This window comes from Dermacentor andersoni, chromosome 1 (genome assembly GCF_023375885.2).
Source record: "Dermacentor andersoni chromosome 1, qqDerAnde1_hic_scaffold, whole genome shotgun sequence".
Taxonomy (NCBI): domain Eukaryota; kingdom Metazoa; phylum Arthropoda; class Arachnida; order Ixodida; family Ixodidae; genus Dermacentor; species Dermacentor andersoni.
Window position 1 is genome coordinate 296604436 of NC_092814.1, and position 17977 is coordinate 296622412.

The 17977-nt window shown below is 47.6% G+C and overlaps 1 protein-coding gene across 2 annotated transcripts in view; it reads left to right on the forward strand.

The window, feature by feature from the left end:
• The first annotated feature begins 1950 nt into the window (after positions 1–1950).
• LOC126548588 (uncharacterized) overlaps positions 1951–17977 on the forward strand; it is a 31004-nt gene continuing 14977 nt past the window's right edge. Inside the window, exons 1-3 of one of the 2 annotated variants that reach the window (XM_050196843.3) lie at positions 1951–2253; positions 13053–13133; positions 14375–14528. In XM_050196843.3, the coding sequence (XP_050052800.2) occupies positions 2098–2253; positions 13053–13133; positions 14375–14528 (391 nt within the window). In that variant the 5' untranslated portion in view covers positions 1951–2097. The remainder of the gene's footprint in view (positions 2254–13052; positions 13134–14374; positions 14529–17977) is intronic. The other variant, XM_050196844.3, reaches the window with a different exon arrangement.

Below are 17977 nucleotides of genomic sequence, written 5' to 3' on the forward strand. Positions count from 1 at the left end.
GTATTATGATTGTTTTTTTTTCTCCACGGAAGGGACGTTATAAGAAAAGTTACATAAGCAAAGGGTGACTGATATTCAGAAGAAGTGATTTCAGTCGGGAAAGTGCGTGATAACATCTGTTGATTGGTTGACAGCTTAAGGGCTGAACCCAGAAAAAGTTGGTCACAGAAGAGGTCTCTTTTTTTGTGTAAAGCATACTGTATAACCACAATCTCATTCAGTACAAGTGGAAGCAACGTTAACATATCGAGGGAGTGTCGCGAGCGTCTGTGCTGGCTTAGCAATTCTAGACGAATTCATTGACTCTTTGCTCGATGGAAAAATATCTCCCATGAACCGAGGCATAGCAAAAAAAGGAAAAATTGCGGCTACGACGCAACAGCAAGGCTCTGCATATTCGTGGAGAAAGGAATATACAAACACACTCAACACAGACGCTTTTAGATATGTGCCCAATTTTTTTTTTTAAATATGTCGGTTGAAGAGCAAAATACTTACAAAACGTTTTGTGTTTCTCTCACTTTCAACACCTCCGTATTCGGTACTCTCAGCCGTATGAAAAAGCCAGAATCTCTACCACTTTAGCAAAGAAGGATGTAGTGAAACAGCTTTTTGAATTTGTGGTTTCGGTTTCCACGCCGTCGGCGCCGCCGCTGCCAACGAAGAAGGGCCATGCGCCGCCGCCGATGAATAACCGGCGCCGCGCCGCCGACGCCTGCTAGAAACGACCACCATGAAGCCGTCGGTCGAAACCGACACGGCGCACACCCATATGATAAAGAACCAACTTTGGCGCAGCTCTAAAAAGAAGCTCGCGAAAGCATGTCCACCACCGCGGCTCTCTGCGCATGCGTAACCCAGTTGCGTGGCAACGCGAAATGTCGGCGCAGTTACCGCTGGTTGTAGCTATATTGTCCAACTTTTGCCCAGCTCACCGTCGCCGACACGACGTAGTTAGCTTCGGCCGGCGTGGTGCGGTGCGCTGAAAACGCTGGAGTATATCGGGTCGGCTTTATTGCTCACACAAACGAGGCGCATTTCTGCCGTCGGCGTCACCGTGAGGGTCCGTACAAAGTCTACGCCGCGCGCCCTACGCGCTATGTGCGAGTGAAAGCGTGCGACGGGGGCCGACTATCGCGGCTCAATCTCGCCCGTGCAAAAGGGAAAAGATTGGGGCGGAAGCCCGCCGTCTTCCGTTACGCGGGAGGCAACGGGGAGAGGGGAAGGATGGAGGGGCGGCGTTCTATACTCCCATTGCAAATGTGGCGGCTGCACGCGGTCGCCCGGCCGTATCTTGAGAGCGATCTGCGTAGGCGGCACGGTCTAGGTGGAACGACGGCTCGTAGCTTTATGCGTGCTGTGCGTTCTTGGCTTGAGTTGAAGTGATAGACAGCACGGAGGCCACTTCGCTCGCTGCTGCTGCCGGGCTTGCTCACGCCATCGTTTCGACAGCAAGTGTCCGCGGTCATCTAGTGTGATGTGTTCATGTTTGCTGTGCGCGCTGACAACATGCTAGTTAATTTAGTTAGCAAGCGAATTTTTACAAGTTGATAAAGCCGATAAAAGTGCTGTCCTTACTTCGTATGGTTGTCTGCTAATTTGCTATAGCAATGCACGCTTAGTCTTTCTGGGGAGACTGCGACTTTTTTTCTACACCGATTAACGGATTAAATGAAATGGCGACTTTCTACACTTAGTACACTCATGTAGCCAGTGCAGGTACAAACATTTTCCTAGTTTCCACGTGGTTACCTGGAGAAGTACGCGGCTAAGAGGAGAGAGCGTCTATGGGTAGCGTAGCGAAGGCTAGAAAGAAACCGCTAGCTCGCATTCAACCCCAGAGTGGTTTATGGGCCATTTAATTTTAACCTACGCCAGCACTGCAGAAATATCACGTGAGATGGCATGCTCTGATAAGCTCGATGCGCGCGAAGCTGCACAGTTTCGCCGTGACTGTATCATAGCTGCGTAGCAAAGCCCACCAACGTGTACGGCGCATGAGTCGTGTTACCAGCAAGCCACCGACTCGGCCCACTGGGCCACTCAGTTGGCCCGATCGTGTTGTCGGCGTGACCTTAGTGCTGTGCGGGAACATCCATGGCGTGTTCGTGTAATGCGGTTGCCTGCTTTAGGTGCGCGTCCGGACTGATACAAGGCGTGGCGGGCGTTGTCCAGTGCATGTTCGCACTCCTGCTCAGGTTGAACCAAGAGGATGGCTTCGAGTTCGGCCTCAACCTCCTGCTGGGCGTAACGGTGAGCAGCGCTTGAGGCGCATTCATGCAGTCTAGGCGCGTTCAGGCAGCAATATTCAAACACGAGCGTGAGATTGGGAGAGGATGCAGGCACCCTATCATCCTACTCTACGCACCCACTTATTCTATTTTGCCATGCTTGGTGTGGGAGAAAAAGGTCGTTAAACTACGCGAAGAATAGGAATTTCATGGCCGGGCCTGTCCATTCAGCGGCCTTCAATTCGAGAAACTTGACGCGGGCTTTACCGATCGTGATGCTTCGTCATTCAGCCAAAGTGCCATCACGCCCCAGGATCAGACTTGTGCCCAACACCATGCTGAAGACGACGCTACTGTAAGCAGTTGTCGACGTCACAGATGGCTCTCCCATTCCCACGCTCTGTGCAGTGTGGAGACAAACGCGTCGTCTGCTACAGCGTTCGCCATTACGAGCGGTGTTAATACGCGTGTCGACCACCACTGACACTTTGACGGCCGTGGCATGCAACTCGCATTGTCGAAACGCTGGCTCAAGAGAAATTCCATGTACGACCACTGTTCTATCTTTCCACATGATTTGATTAAAGCAGCTGCCACGTGCAACGCGAGCCAGATGCAGCTAGGAAAGCGATGAGCACAGAGGACGGGCGTGGACACCCGTATGAGTTCGCTGCGCTCCTATAGGGATAAGACAAGCACTGGCGTCGGCGGAGAAACTTGACGCGGGCTTCTCTATAGCAGAAGGGTTCGACTCACGCAAGTCACTGCCAGAACATCCGCAGCGGCCGTGCTTATACATTCTGAGCAATCGCCTCAGCGAAACGGACGAGGTTAACCATCGACAGTTTCTTCAAGAGGGACAGTGGTGCCTTTACCGATCGTGATGCTTTGACATTGAGCCAAAGTTCAGTGACGACCCAGGAAGAAACTTGCGCCCAACACCCAGTTGGAGACGACGCTGCTGTAGGAGCAGTTGACGGTGTCTCAGATAACGACATAGACTGCACCTTGCGAACGGGCCGAAACGTCGAGCCATCGAAAACGACGAGACAAGGTGTCGATTGCTACCGAACCCATGGATGCCTGATCGTAACTATTCCTTTACAACTGTGAGAAGTCAAAAGGTCAAATTTCAGCCCAAGCGGAAGGAGAAGTATTCCTTGCTCCGTTATTCAAAATACCAAGAAGAATCCTTCTGTAAGGTATGCGTTCTATTCGGGCATGAAAGCTCGGGCAAGTGAAGGCATCAAAAGCTTGGTGCGAGCCCTGCTTCCGACTGTCTGCCTCATAAGTTCCCGAGTGTGACTAAATAACAATATGCGTCACGTGACGACTACAATACCATGATCGCAAGTTACTTCCAAACACCTCTTCAAACAATTCGGGCAGCAGGTCACCAAAAGTGAGTTAAACCTGCACCATGTGATACTATCGAAGTTCTAGCGCAAAGCTTCGTTCCTTTATTTTAATCTCTAGAATAATATCGCATCCCACAACGCCGAAAGCGCGATTCAGTAGCCGCGTTTACATGAATGCGACAGTGCCGCATCGCATCGCATTTCTAGCACATCGTATTCATGTAAACAGCGGTAATGCGCTAGGAAGGCGCTTCGCATTAATGCGTCGGGCGAGGGTAGATTAACGGGCGCGAGTCGACTCGCGCGTGTGACGCGGCGTTCTCGCGAGAGTTAATGCGCTACATGTAAACGGCGTCGCATCGCCTTTCCGAAATGCGCTTGGAAATGCGATGCGCTACTGTCGCATTCATGTAAACGCGGCTCGTGATAGGAAAGTTGCAAAATAGTGCCCACCCTCTCCCGCACGTAGCCGTGACCGTACCACTCACTAGAAGGTCTGGCTGAAAAACAACGGTGATCTCCACCGTTACCTGGGCTGCAACAAGTCTGGCTTGCAAACGATAAGACCCACGATAGTGCACTGCCTTGTTCTTGTTTGGCCCCGCCCCGTTTTTAGCACTGTTCATTTTACCAAGCCATGTACCAGTTAGGTCATCGACTTACATTATACAAATGCATCAATTCGTAAGCGAAATTTTAGTTTTTAATATTTTTAAAAATAGCGTAAGGATAATAGCACAATTTGATGCGCAGTGGCTGCAGAACGTGCGATCTCGTTACTAAAGCATTCGCGACCAGGGAGTGCTAGGAGTTTGCCTAATCTACAACCTCCATGTATACAGGGTCTCCCAGCTAACTTTAACCAGAGTTTAAAAATATGACGATGCACTCTGAGACGACGCGACCAAATGCATGTTCCTGACTATTGTGTTGATCAAGTCATTTTTTTGTATTCTGCCTAATTGCATAATTAGTTTGTCTTAATTAACCTACTTCGGAGGCAACGTAGTAAGGCAAAAAATTCCGATTAGAAAGTTGTAGCGCGCTTAGCAAAACGTCGATGGAACAGTTTAGAACTTTCTATCATTTGTTTTTCTCCTGACTGCAGATGGCCGCGAAATAGAAAAAAATACCACGTGACATGTCCGCTTTCGCGCCGTGATTGCAGCGCTGTCAAAAGCTCCGGGTACAAATGAACCTAGCATTTAGCCGGGCGTGCTGCCGCTGCGCCTGCTTATTGCTATCATGAACCGCTAAGAGGGAAGCACATCGGTGGCGTAAATCGCACAGCCAACGCCTGCGTCACTGCCCTGTCGCCTTTCAAGCGGCAGCACACCCTGCTAGATGCTATCTTCATTTGTACGAGAAACGTTTGTGAGCGTTGCAAACACGATGAGCAAGCGGGCATGTCACGTGGTATTGTATTTCGCGGGCACCTCCAATAAGTGGAAGAACACTAATACCTATAGTAAGTTAGAAACCGTTTAATCGGACGTTATGCAAAGCGCTCTACAACTTTCTATGTTGAATTTTTTGCCTACATGGCAACCGAAGTTGGTTAATCAATGTTGACTAATTATGCAATTAAGCAGAATACAAAAAATAATGCCTTACTACGTACAATAGCCAGCAACATATATCTGGACGCGTCGTCTTATAGTGCATCGGTATATTTTTTAAGTCTGGCTGAAGTTAGCTGGGACACCGAGTGTGTGTGCGTGTGTCAGCCCCCCTGAAATCTTTTCGTGCTGTCATGCACAGCCGACCAAAACAACCCCCGGCGCCGGAAGTCATTCTGGATTTTGTCTAGAATGTCTTTTTCACGCTCGAAACGATATTTCAGCGCGAACATTCTTAACTCGGACTGCATTTTGCGCCAACGCCCATGCATCGGGAGTCACATAACGCAAGGAGTACCATCCAACCACAAAGTTCCAAGGGTGTTTTGATAGCCAGCGGGCTCGTCACGGCTTCTCGCGGAGGCCGCGGTATCTGCGGAGCACATGGATTTCAATTTTGAAACATTATGGGTATTGGGGGCGAGCTCCACCATAGGAAAAGCTGGCGCCACCGCTGGCGTGACGTGGCATAAGGGATCACGTGGACACAGCGGCTGCGTCGGCTGCTTCGGAAGCGCCGAAGCGAACTGAAAACAAAAGTTTATAAAGTCCTACCTGCGCTGCGGTTCTGATTAAGTGGTGAAGTTTTCCCGCCTTGGGTATCTGCTCGACAGCATTTGAAAGCACTATAATAGGTAGGACGTCTTTGAAGGCGTCTAACATGGTAGGCTACTGCTCGGTGCCGCAGTGCCGGGCGTACGCAACGAAGTCTGGTGTCAGCCTTATTCACACGTAGCCGCAGGACAGGAAAGCTGCGTGAAGTTTGGCTCGCGCCATATACAACTCGGGTATGCAGCAAGCGCAGACGCGAGGAAGATTTCTGCTACGGCGTCGGGACTGCGATGTTCGGTGAGTAGAAGAAAACGCGCACTGAGACGCTCGCCCGCGTCTGCTGCCCGGCTAATGTCATGACGCTTTATTTGGTCTGTGAACTTGTTTATGCGAGATTCTGGCAAAGGAGCTGGAATGGAAAGAGAGCGGTAAGAAGCATATTAAAGAAAGGCATGGCACATGGTCATCTTTGTGTTATGAATTAATCTACTGGATTACAAAAAAGAAGCAGCGGGAAATCGCGCGCTGAAAAGACCGACAAAGATAAAGATCGACGCAGCTTGAGAAATAATATTGAAATGTCAAAGAATTTAGAAGAAAGAAGATTAAAACATCGCGACTGCACACCACAGTCGCCGTAGGCGTCGAAGTCTCCATAACTAAATTATTTTTGAACAGTTCTGATAGCGTCCACGCAACAATGGTTGTTTGTGTACTGTCAAGTTCTCATCTTCTGTGGCCTAAAGATCACGGCACGGTGCGAACACGCACTCGCAGCGAAAGCAAAACATTATGCGTGGGCATGCATGCAGACGCGCAGTCGGTCGCTGTGGAACTCGTGTGATCGCTGCATTGAGACTCTAGTATGCTCCATTCGGTTATACAGACAGCGCACTACAAGAACATATTTCACACAGTTTGCTCTCAGCGTTTGCCTACCTTTCACGCAAGAAGCCGCTGTTGGAGACTCCACCGCGGCGACCACGCGCAGTAGCGTTCACTGTACGCATCTTGTAAAGAGATAGCGTCAGTAAACCGATTCTGTGCTTTCAGTTTCCCACGATTATTACTTTGACAGTAAAAGGTTCCCTCGTTTTGAGAGTACTTACAGAAATCTCCAGGAGGGCTGCCGCGTGGTGTTTTTATTGAGCGCGGTAAGCCAAACCTATCAGGAGCGCGCCGCGTTATCCTCATACGCAATGGAGGCGCTTCCGACAGATGGAGACTCCGTAAGTCCTTGCCTCCAATGAAGTTCTCAAACTTTTGATGCGAAAGGTGCATTGACATTTCCAAAGTCGTGTTTTAGATTTTCAATTCCGGAACTTTTTGAGTGTAATGTTGTTATAAACAGTGGACGCGAAAGGTGCATTGACTTTCATAAAGTCGTTCATCGGACCATACAACGCGACAAGCCAAATCGGCACACTATCAGACAAGTTGAGAAAGCGCGGCGAGGTCCGATGAAACGAAGCGTTGTACGTGGTGGTTCATTTGTGCCGTCATGTCACAGAAAAGTATATCAACATTTTTTTCACCTACGCCAAAGCTTCCATGTCAAGACACTAAAGATAACAAAGTTAACTACGTTCTTATGTTTTCTTTTTGTACTTTAACTTTTATTCGTGAGGACCCACATTAAACCTCTTCAATTTTCTTCTTTTCGCTACCGGCGGGCTGCCAGAGCCAGCCAGAGCGCATGCGTTTTTCTCGTGTTGCCCCTACCACCGCGTGGCGCACTTCGGTGCGTGTTCGTTTTTCTCCGGCCGAATGGATTTTCGCCTGGTCGCGGGATCGAATTCCGGCCACGGTGGCCGCATTTCGATGGGGGCGAAATGCGAAAACACCCGTGTACTTAGATTTAGGTGCACGTTAATGAACCCCAGGTGGTAGAAATTTCCGGAGTACTCCACTACAGCGTGCCTCATAATCAGAAAGTGGTCTTGGCACGTAACACCCCACACACAAAAATTCGTATATATATATATATATATATATATATATATATATATATATAACAAGAAGAAAGGGGTTTAACCGAGGGACCGATTTTTATTAGTCATGTCATAAGAAGCCAACAAACACTGACACCAAGCACAAAATAGGGGAAATTACTTGTGCTTAATAAATGAAATAAAGAAACGGTAAATTAATGGAAATTAAAGTGGATGAAAAAACAACTTGCCGCAGGTGGGAACCGAACCCACAACCTTCGCATTTCGCGTGCGATGCTCTATCGCGCCGCCTTCCGTCGCGCGCGATACATCGAGGGGAGTGGAGGGAGGGGGGCGGCCTTTAGGTCTGTGAATCTGTAATTGCGCAATATGTTTATTTGCCATGTTTGACGCATTATATACAGTGACTTTTTCTTAGATACGTAGATTTATTGAAGACTTGTAGGTATATTTAAATATCTTGTTGCGAGGTCCACTTTAATTTTCATTAATTTATCGCCCAAGCACTCCATAGCCAGCCAAGCTGGCTATGGAGTGCTTGGGCGGTGATTTTTATCTTTTTAATACGACGCACGCTTCTGCCTCGAATGAAGTTTACCAATATAACTTATCAGTCGCGTGCCCTTCGGCTGGCATCAGTTTGATTTACGGGTGGTGACGATGGTTATTTCAAAACGAAGCTTTCTTTGCCTCTTCCTTCGACTTTCCCACTGCTGCTGCTGCTGTCTGGCCTACCGCGTCGGGGGTGGTTCAGATCATATGTATACATGATAGGAGCGCGGCAGAGAGGAAATGCGACTCGAGAAACTTGTTTGGACCTTTCCGTCGCGTCGCTTGTGTACAATGCCCTCTAGAGCTCCCTGGGCCTCGTCACATTAGCCTCTTGAGAGCTGTAATTATCCGCATCAACACTTCTGTGCCCGCCGCGGTAGCTTTGCGGCTATGGCATTGCTCGAGTTAATTAGTTTCATCCCAACTGCGGCCGCTGCATTTCAACGAGGCCGAAATAAAAAAAACGCTCGTGCACTAAGATTTACGGACACGTTAAAGAAGACCACGGTGTCAAAATTAATTCGGAGTCCGCCACTACGGCGTGCCTCATAATCCGATTGTGGTTTTGGCATATAAAGCCCCATAATTCAATTAAATGGTAATAATTCTGCCACGATGCGATGTGCCATGTGACGTAATGACAATGCTCAACCCTCTCGGAGGTTATAAAGTATGGCGCACTGCAACGCCTTAAGGAAACGTCTCCCTGTGTGTTCTAAGTACTACGCAGACAAACATCAGTGGTGCACGCAAGGTAACGTTTAACATCAACTCGCCACTCTCGGGTTGGACCAAACGTTGAAAAAATTAAGCTTTCGCCGTCAACAACACTCCTAATTATCGTCAATTAAAAAAAACGACACAGAAAGCTTCGCTTAATTAGATTCGCACAGTGCGTGGGATCCGCATTTTTTTTTCATTGACAGTCTTTTTTTCTTCTGCTTCGACCATTTATTTTGATTGCATTTTGATGTTTTTCAAGCAGCGCTAGCATTAGTCCTGCGGCACTAGGGCAACAAACCGAAGGGCGAAAAGCACGTTATGTCGCACACCGTCGTGGGGGGCTCCGGATAAATTCACAGCAGACGGGCATTTTTGCATTTCGTCCCTATCGTAATGCGAAAGCGGCGGTCGTGATATGGTCACATGCCTCCCAGTTTAGCAGTGCAATGAGTTCTTGCTTCGTCGTCAGCTTTGACGCAGCACGTGCCTCCAGGCCCTTGAGTTCAAGGACCATGGCGGGGCAGTAGTGCTACTCGCCAACTATCACCATGTAACATTTCTAATTAATCATTACTTTGTAAGTTATCTGTTATGTTCACGGCGAACCTCAATACATTCATTGTCATACTTTTAATGATATACACGTTTACATAACGACTGATTTTAGGCCAATTTACAGCCATGTTGCATATTAAATGTCATGTCCATTGTCAAGCTTAAAACCCTGCCATGGCGCTCTCTGGCCATAACTGGCCATGGCACCTTAAAAATTCACACATTATCAAACTAGTGCCTAAGTCGTCTCCTTCAATATACTCATTCAAGATCGTATTTCTCCCCTACAGCAAAGCTCCTCCCTTTCCTACCCGTGTGTGGCTCGGTTGGTTTCTCGCCGATGTTACGCATTCGGCAACAGAACGACCGCCGGTAGTCGAGAAACGAACCACCATGCAACTGCAGGCCTGGAAGACAATCATCTTAACTTTTGTGAAACTCACTTTTTTTTTGTTCATTTCCTGACCAATCGCACAGAGCACGCATAAAAAGAAAAGCAAGTACCGCCGAGTGTGGCAAACTTATCTGAAGAAGGAAGCGTGAACGAAAGGGAAGTACTCCAGGCATAATATCGAGTAAAGTGTGCCTATCCCGGAGACAGTGCAACTAAAACTTGGCCGATCCGGGAGACCGTGTGATCCGCGCCAGCGTGGTGGGAGGTATCTGTATTTTGCCGTCCTGCCGTGATAGCGTGCACGTGTTCGCCACGCTGCAAGAGGCGTTGGAGAACACGCCCGTTACAAGTGACATTCAAGTTTTGCGACAGGACACGAACGTGAAACGTTCCTTGTGCGTACTTGAGAAATAAAATTGCGCCCATAATGTGTGTCGTTGCATAGCGTTTAATTGAAACGTTGCAACCAACGTTTCAAGCTTCGTTTAACGTTAGTTCCGAAGAGTCTTGGATTTGCCGTAATTTTAGAAAAAAAGTTGAGCGAATAAATCTTCTACAGACATTCCACATCGCTTTAAATACCACACAATCGAACTGACAACCGGGCTAGTTGGTAAAGATTCGTTGTAAGTGCGGTTACGCGAAACAAGGCGAGCACAAGAAGGAAAAACAATAATGAACGAAAAGAATCCTTATCACGGGAATATTTGCATTCGTGTGACGTACGTGACGTACACGAGACAGCTAACGTGTGTTATGCATGCACAGAGGGTAGCGAGGCTCGATTCGAGTAGCCACATTATCCGTTTTTACGGCGTGACGTATGACGAGTATAAGTTTTGGATCACTATCGATGACGTCATTCTTTCTTCAATTGCTTTTCCGCTCTCCATAGGCGCATGCGCAATATTCTGGCAAGTAAAACCCCAGAATCAGATTATTTAACGCAAACTGAGTACGACTCAGCCCTAAAACGGATATTCAAAAATCGTCATAAAAATAGCTTATTTGCTAACTAATCACAATGTAATACTCTAAGTAACTAAATACGACTACGAACAATATACCATTGGTCTCATTCGTCTGTACCACTTTATATATTTTCGAAATTTGGTTCAAGTTGCTTGAAACACTCGGTAGAAAGCTTCATATTTACAACGACGTCGCTGATTCGGCTGCGTGTTTACAATTGCTAGTATACGTACAGCGGGCGTTGCACTTGCAGAGACGCCGCACGTGTGCGCGCATGCACGAGTAAGAGCGTGTGCGAGAGAGAAAATGTGGGGACTTTTGCTCCTTGACTATATATGACTCTGCCTAGGCACTAAGGAAGAGTTTCTTAGCGCGTGTTGTATGCGTTTGTCCCTAGGCGTGCCGGCAGAAGTCGCGGGTCGTGGTAGTGCTGAGCTTAGCGTCGCAAGTTGGCGGCCGGACGTAACCATATTTATGCAATCGTGTTTTTTACTAATTAAAACAACGTTTCATTATTTCGCATTATTGGCGGCGCCTCCAGGACACCAAAGCGGCAACGGGGACACCAAAGCTAGAACTTGGACTGGTCTGGGGTCTGGCAAGCGTCGGCCTCCGCGGCCCCAACCCACGGGCCGCCCTGCTTCCAGCTTTGATCCCCCCGCTACCCCTTGGGTACCCTGGAGATCCTGCGCCGCCTGCTTTATTATAACCTCAGGTGTTCTCCTGAGACCTCCGTTTGCCGGTTACATGTGACCTCCTGGAGCAGTGCTTGTAAAAAATGCAATCTATTGTCACGACGAAAAAAGCGACCCGCGACTTATACAACACCAGTCAGAACATTGCCCCTTCATACACAGCTATCACTAAATGGGGCGTCCGTGCCCACTGCCTCACCGCGCGGGCAGCCAGCGACGGAGCGTAAACAAACTCGACCGCACTCCGCAATGCCGGCATGACTAGAGGACAAACGCATACAACGCGCGCTAAGAAACCTCCTTCGTAGTGCCTATAGGCAGTCATTTTTCATAGAGCAAAGTCCCCCAGATTTTCTCTCTCGCACCCGCTCTTACTCGCGCCTGCGCAGAAACGTCGAGCTCCGCGAGAAACGCCACGCCCCGCTGTACCTACTAGCAATTGTAAAAATGCGGCCTGGCTTGTTGGGTTTTGGCTCTGGTCACTTCTCTGCGCCCGGCGTGTACTTTGTTGAGTAAATATGCACTGATGAGCGCTACATTCGAAAGACCATATTCTGTAATGGTTCAGTTCTAAGATAGAAAATTCAGTGGGTTGGAAGGGACTCACGATTTTAAAGGCCTGCGTGGTGGGTTGTGGGTTGTGCAAACGATTGCATGATGATGATGATCGAACTTTATCGAGAGCAGACTAAGTTGTTTGCTCGCCTTCCTTACGGATGGCAACCTCAGTCCAGGAAGCTAGACCCGCCGTTGTTGCTTAGTGGCTATAGTGTTGGGCTGCTAAGCACGAGGTCGTGGGATCGAATCACGGCCATGGCGGTCGCATATCGTTGGGGGCGAAATGCGAAAACACCCTTGTACTTAGACTGAGGTACAGGTGAAAGAACCTCAGGTGGTCCAAGCTTCCGGAGACCGCCACTACGGCGTGCCTCATAATCGGATCGTGGTTTTGGCGCGTAAAACCCCATAATAAAAAAAAGTCAAGGAAGCCATGTGGCCTGGCAACCTGTATTTCCCTGATTACCAGCTGACGACAGCCATCAGGGTTGAGGCTGGTGAGCTGGCTTTCGCACTCTTCCAGTGTGGGGCGGGAGTTAGGGGGTATGTCGATGTTTCGGTCGCATTCCCATATACCATGTGGTACACGGTGTTTGGCTACATCATGTATTTTTAAGTGTGGTCTACAGTTTTTCTTCATACATGCCCCAAAATAAACTTCAAATTTATTTACATAACTGATCTTATTTGTTCAATTACCTAAGCGCACAACAAAGGTTGTCTCCCAAGGCAACTGTGAGCTAAATGTGCCACTGATTTCGTTCGTTTACGAAGTATGTCATTATTACTTCTTAATGTTTGGCTAGAGTGACTTCAACACCCGGTATGAGAGCATGCTCAGACGTTATTCTACATATCCTAATCATCTCACGCGTGCAACGTTTCTTCCAGAATATTCCTCTCGGTTGCGCGATTGCCACAGCGTTGTCGCAGCGAGCGGAATGTCGTGAACCGCAAGAGTACGTCAACCTGGTAAGGGGCCTCGGCGCTTTCTTTTTCGTTTATCGCTCGTATAATCTTTAATTATTTACATAACTGAGTATTAAGTATTACAGCTGATAGGCAACCTGGGTCGCGATAATGTAACGATACTGTTCCTTCTCCTGTTTCATCAGGGGCACGAGCGGCGTTCTGCCTACGCGTGACCTCCGAGATCGCGACGGCGCTCCTGGCGTTGCGATCTCTGAGACCACGGCCTGCGTTGGCATCTGGATGAGCCAGTCGTGAAAGACGGATAAGGAATAGAATCGAGCGACAGGAATCCTTACATTATGCAGGCCCCGACGTCGGTATGGTTTACGCAGTGAGTTTTGCGACAGCCGCGCCACCTGCGTGCGGCGCTGCTGATCCTAGACGTCGCGGACGCTCAATGCCGGTTGACACAGCATTTCGTTCACGCGCTTTCGCTGCGCGATGTATAATGCAGCGCGCGTGTCTATAACCTATGTCGGCGACGCTCAGCGTGTGTTTTGTGTCCAATTAACGTGTACTAGCGGTATAGAACAAATAAACATTCGGCGGGACTTGACACATAACCCATAACCTGAAGCAGCCAATTGTTTGATGTACTAGTATGATTTAATTTTATTAACAAAACTACTTCAAATGATAACGTTCACAAAGTACATAAACTGATAAATCATTAATATAATCTTTTTTTTTGTGTATCGGTTTTTTTCTAATAAAATTGAGCACGATACACTCCTCCTTGCCGACATTCATTTTCTGATCCTGGACCTTCGCCTTCTCTTCGTTTCCATAGCCTACCAGGCCCGAACTTGGACATTTAAGGCTAAGAAAACCTTTAAGGTTAATAAAGGAATAAATACTAGGGCATTAGTACGCGTTCCATTCATCCTCAACAATGTAGTGTTTGAACAAAGGATGTCTCAGGCTGGAGCTAACGTTTAAACAAGGGCACTTGTCATCGTCGGGGCTGACGCAGTCCCCTTGTTCAGGCACCGTTCATTACTTCGTCTTGTTCGAGCGTCGTCATCGGCGTTCCTTTTTCTTTCTATCTTTCTTTCTATCTTGTTTCTTCTTTTTTTTTTTTTTGCGCACCTCTGTCATACTATGTACAGGCTCATGTTAAACTAACTTGCCCAAACAGTAGTTCAATTATGACGTCATCACTCTGACCGCTGAGACCTCGTCTCGTGACGCGTTGCACTGAGCCGGACGCTTCCTTTCTTTCCCGCCGGCGGAACTCCCAGAATCGGCTCAGCGCGGCACTGTCGTGGCATTCGGCGCTGTTCAACGCCGTGTGCGCTCTGGTCCTCGTCGTGCTACCGTCGCCGCTGCACAGCCAGGCCGAGCAGGTGATGCCCACGCGTTTCCACAGCTACTGGCTCGTCGCCCTCGACTACGGTGAGCCCCGCTGTCTCAAAAGATACTGTAGCCTGCCCCGATGCGAAAAGGACGCTACAACCTGCCGTGGTGGATTAGTGGCGTTGCGCTGGTAAGCACGAGGTTGCGGGATCAAATCCCGCCCGCATTTTGGTGGGGGCAAAATGCAGAAAAACGCCCGTGTTCTGTGCGTTGGATGCACGTTGAAAAACCCTCAGGTGGACAAGTTATTGGGAGTCCCCCAATACGGCGTGCCTAGTAATTATATCGTTTTTTGGCAAGTAAAACCACCGAATTTAATTTGTATGTACGCTATAGGAACTATACAAAATTTAAACAATGCATGCGGGAAAAGACTTGTATAGCTCTGGTGCGGCACCGAAATATTCGCCCGCCTCTAAAATAATACCGCAACAATTTTTCGGAAGTCTTCGTTTGTCTAACAGACCAATCTCACTTGCCACTGCTGCTTAAAAGAATGCCGGTAAGTGGAAGTCCTCAATTACTTGAAGGGCAACAATGGCTCAAAGGACACAATTGTTTTACTTTTTTTTTTGACAAGCCGGATAAACATCGAGATGAATTGGCAGGGGTTGAAGATAAGTAGAATTACTACAGAAGCAAGTATTGAGGAGATTAACTCGCTCCTCTTTAACAACATGAGGCTTACGTAAAACGCATCGATGAAACTATAGTCTGGAATACTACTGCAAGCAAGTATATATAGCATTTAAACCAAAAATAAGCATCCATCAGACACTATACAAAGCAAATCTGAGCAAAAAAAAAGGGCCACTTTAAAGAAGAGAGGAAGGAAAGCTGCAGGAAAGAGTGCAAAAGTGTACAAATCAGCAATGCGGTTGAGCGAAAGAAATAATGAGCATGTGCGACATGAACGTTCAGCTACTTTCACTGAGAATAACAAGAAAAGGGGGGGGGACGAAACATATCAAGTTATGGTACAAAAATATTTGTTTAGATGATCGCGTAATATATTAGTTACGTTCTGGCCTGATCATATCTGGACTGTCATCCCATAAACAGGTACAGTCGAACGCCTTTATAATGAAGTGTGCTTGGGTCCCCCGAAATCATTCCTTATGCTGGTCACTTCGTTGTAAAGGTCGCACAACGCAAACTTCACAATAGAATCGGACAGCATTATTCACTCGTTATACACGTCACTTCGTTATAGAGGTGTTCGTTGTAGAGGCTTTCAACGTAGTACCTAGAAGTGCCGATGAGTTAAAGCGTTGCCATACCCGCAAATGCGCGCGAAGCTGAAGTGTATATGTAATTTGCATGATGATCAAAAGTCCTGGAGACTAGTTAAGATGTTCTGATGGCGGCACACTGGTATGGGAAAATTTGTGAAATAATCGGGCCACGTCACGGCGCGTGGCTTATATAGCCGAAGCAAAATGTAAAGTTTAATTTGCGCTGCGCTTAGTCGATATCACCACTGCACATGGGCCCCAGGGCGGGGTGTCCGAAGCGTTTTTCGGCGGCCCGGGCTGGACTCGGGCTTGAAGCCACGGGCCCGGGCCGGACTCTGGCCTGCTCATTAAAGGGCCGAAGTCGAGCTTTCGAGCACACGCGAACGTTATGTGTTGCATAGTTCAAGGCATTCTGTGTCGAGCTGAAGTGATATGTGAAAAGAAAATAAAAAAGCAGACGAAGTTCTTTTTCTCCTTTTCCACAAAAACGAACATTGTTTCCGCCTAAGTAAAGATAAATTATGAAAAAAAACACCTTCAAACCATTTCCTTGTTACCGTTTTTGCCATTGCACGATTACGAATTTCGATACTATTACATTATTTTAGCGCTAACGCAAGGGGTATCTCTTTCTACTTGTGCGTTTATGCTGTATGCTCGCGAATTGTAACACTGGTACAGCGCAATATGGAAATGAAGAAACAAGCCGAACGGGCCAGAAGGAATAGAGCGCTGTAAGCCAAGCATTTCGCCCTCCTCGTGAATTCGACCGTGCGTGTGTGCGTGTGTATTCACATGCTTAATGACCCGATAGTAAAAATTGTACTATTGCCATATCACTGATGTTCCCACGAGAGAAACAACCATTTCGTTTTTTATTCCTTATAAGCTGTAGCTGATTAGACCCCGACAAAATTAGGCTAACATATGCGGTACAATTTGTAAGTAGCGAACGCAACTCTATTGCCGCTGAGTACGTATTTCTAGAGAGGAAGACCTGCTTGAAACCAAATAACCTTGAGAACCTGCTGTTTTTGCACAAGAACATGTAGCTTTTTGCCTTTTGCTGGCCTCCGCACAGTCCTATTCTTTTGGCATCGTTTTCAGGTACAGTCTTGTGTCAGTGCGTGTTATTTTAGTAGTAAAACGCGTTGTGGGGCTAGTTGGTGCATAGCTTTCAAAAGATGAAGCGCCAAAAGTGACGCCACACTAGGAAGGAACAAAGACAGGACAAGGCGCTTTGTCCTGTCTTTGTTCCTTCCTAGTGTGCCGTCACTTTTGGCGCTTCATCCTTTGAAAGTGTTATTTTAAGCGTATATTCTATCCTTATTTCATAAAAAGGGAGGAACCCTTTATCTGGGATAGCCTGATCGAAGCATGCTGCGTGACAGCTTGATTATGTATTTCATATTGTGCATCGTGACTACGTTTTCGTATCGGAGTCAGAATATGAATGATATGCATTTCACCTGCTTTTGCTTGCTGTTCCCCATATATAACCTTAAGCTTACTTATCCTGCTGCAACAAATTATTAATCAAGACCCTCTTTTAAGAATTTGTTTTTATTATTGACTCCAACGTCAAGTGTAGACAAGAGCATATTAAAGAGAATACGCTGGGTTTGCTCCTATTCGCTTTTTCGTGTTAGTTGTACACTTTGTTTTAAAAACTATTTTCTATGTTTTATTGTCGCTATGCCTTTATTGTAATAATTTTTCATGTACCGCATAAACATTTCATATATATTTTGGCGTATTAAATGCCAAAAGCATGATATTATTATGGGCGCGCCGTAGTGGAGACCAGATTAATTTCGAATACCTGGAGTTGTTTAACATGCACCTAAATATAAGTGCACAGGTGTTTTTCTACAATTATCCCCCATGGAGATGCGGCCGCCGTGCCCGATAATCGAGCCCGCGTCCTAGAGCATAGCAGCGCAACAACTCAACCGCCATGTTACCACCGCGGGTAAAGCAACGTTTGGGTGCTCGTACAAACCGGACGTTCCCTCTTATCGCCTGCTACAAAGGGCAAGGCACCAGTAATTATCATCATCAACAAATATCCTCCAGCGTGCCCGGGCCGGTCGTGGTCACACACGCGTGTGCTCTGGCTAAGCTTAATAACAGGGGCCCCAGGCGGTCTTGGAACCACGGCCCCGGGCCGAGCCCCGGCTTGGTATCATGGACGCAGGCTGGGCTCGGGCTTCAAAAAGCGGGTCCGTGCAGTGCTCTAATAAGCAATTTCGT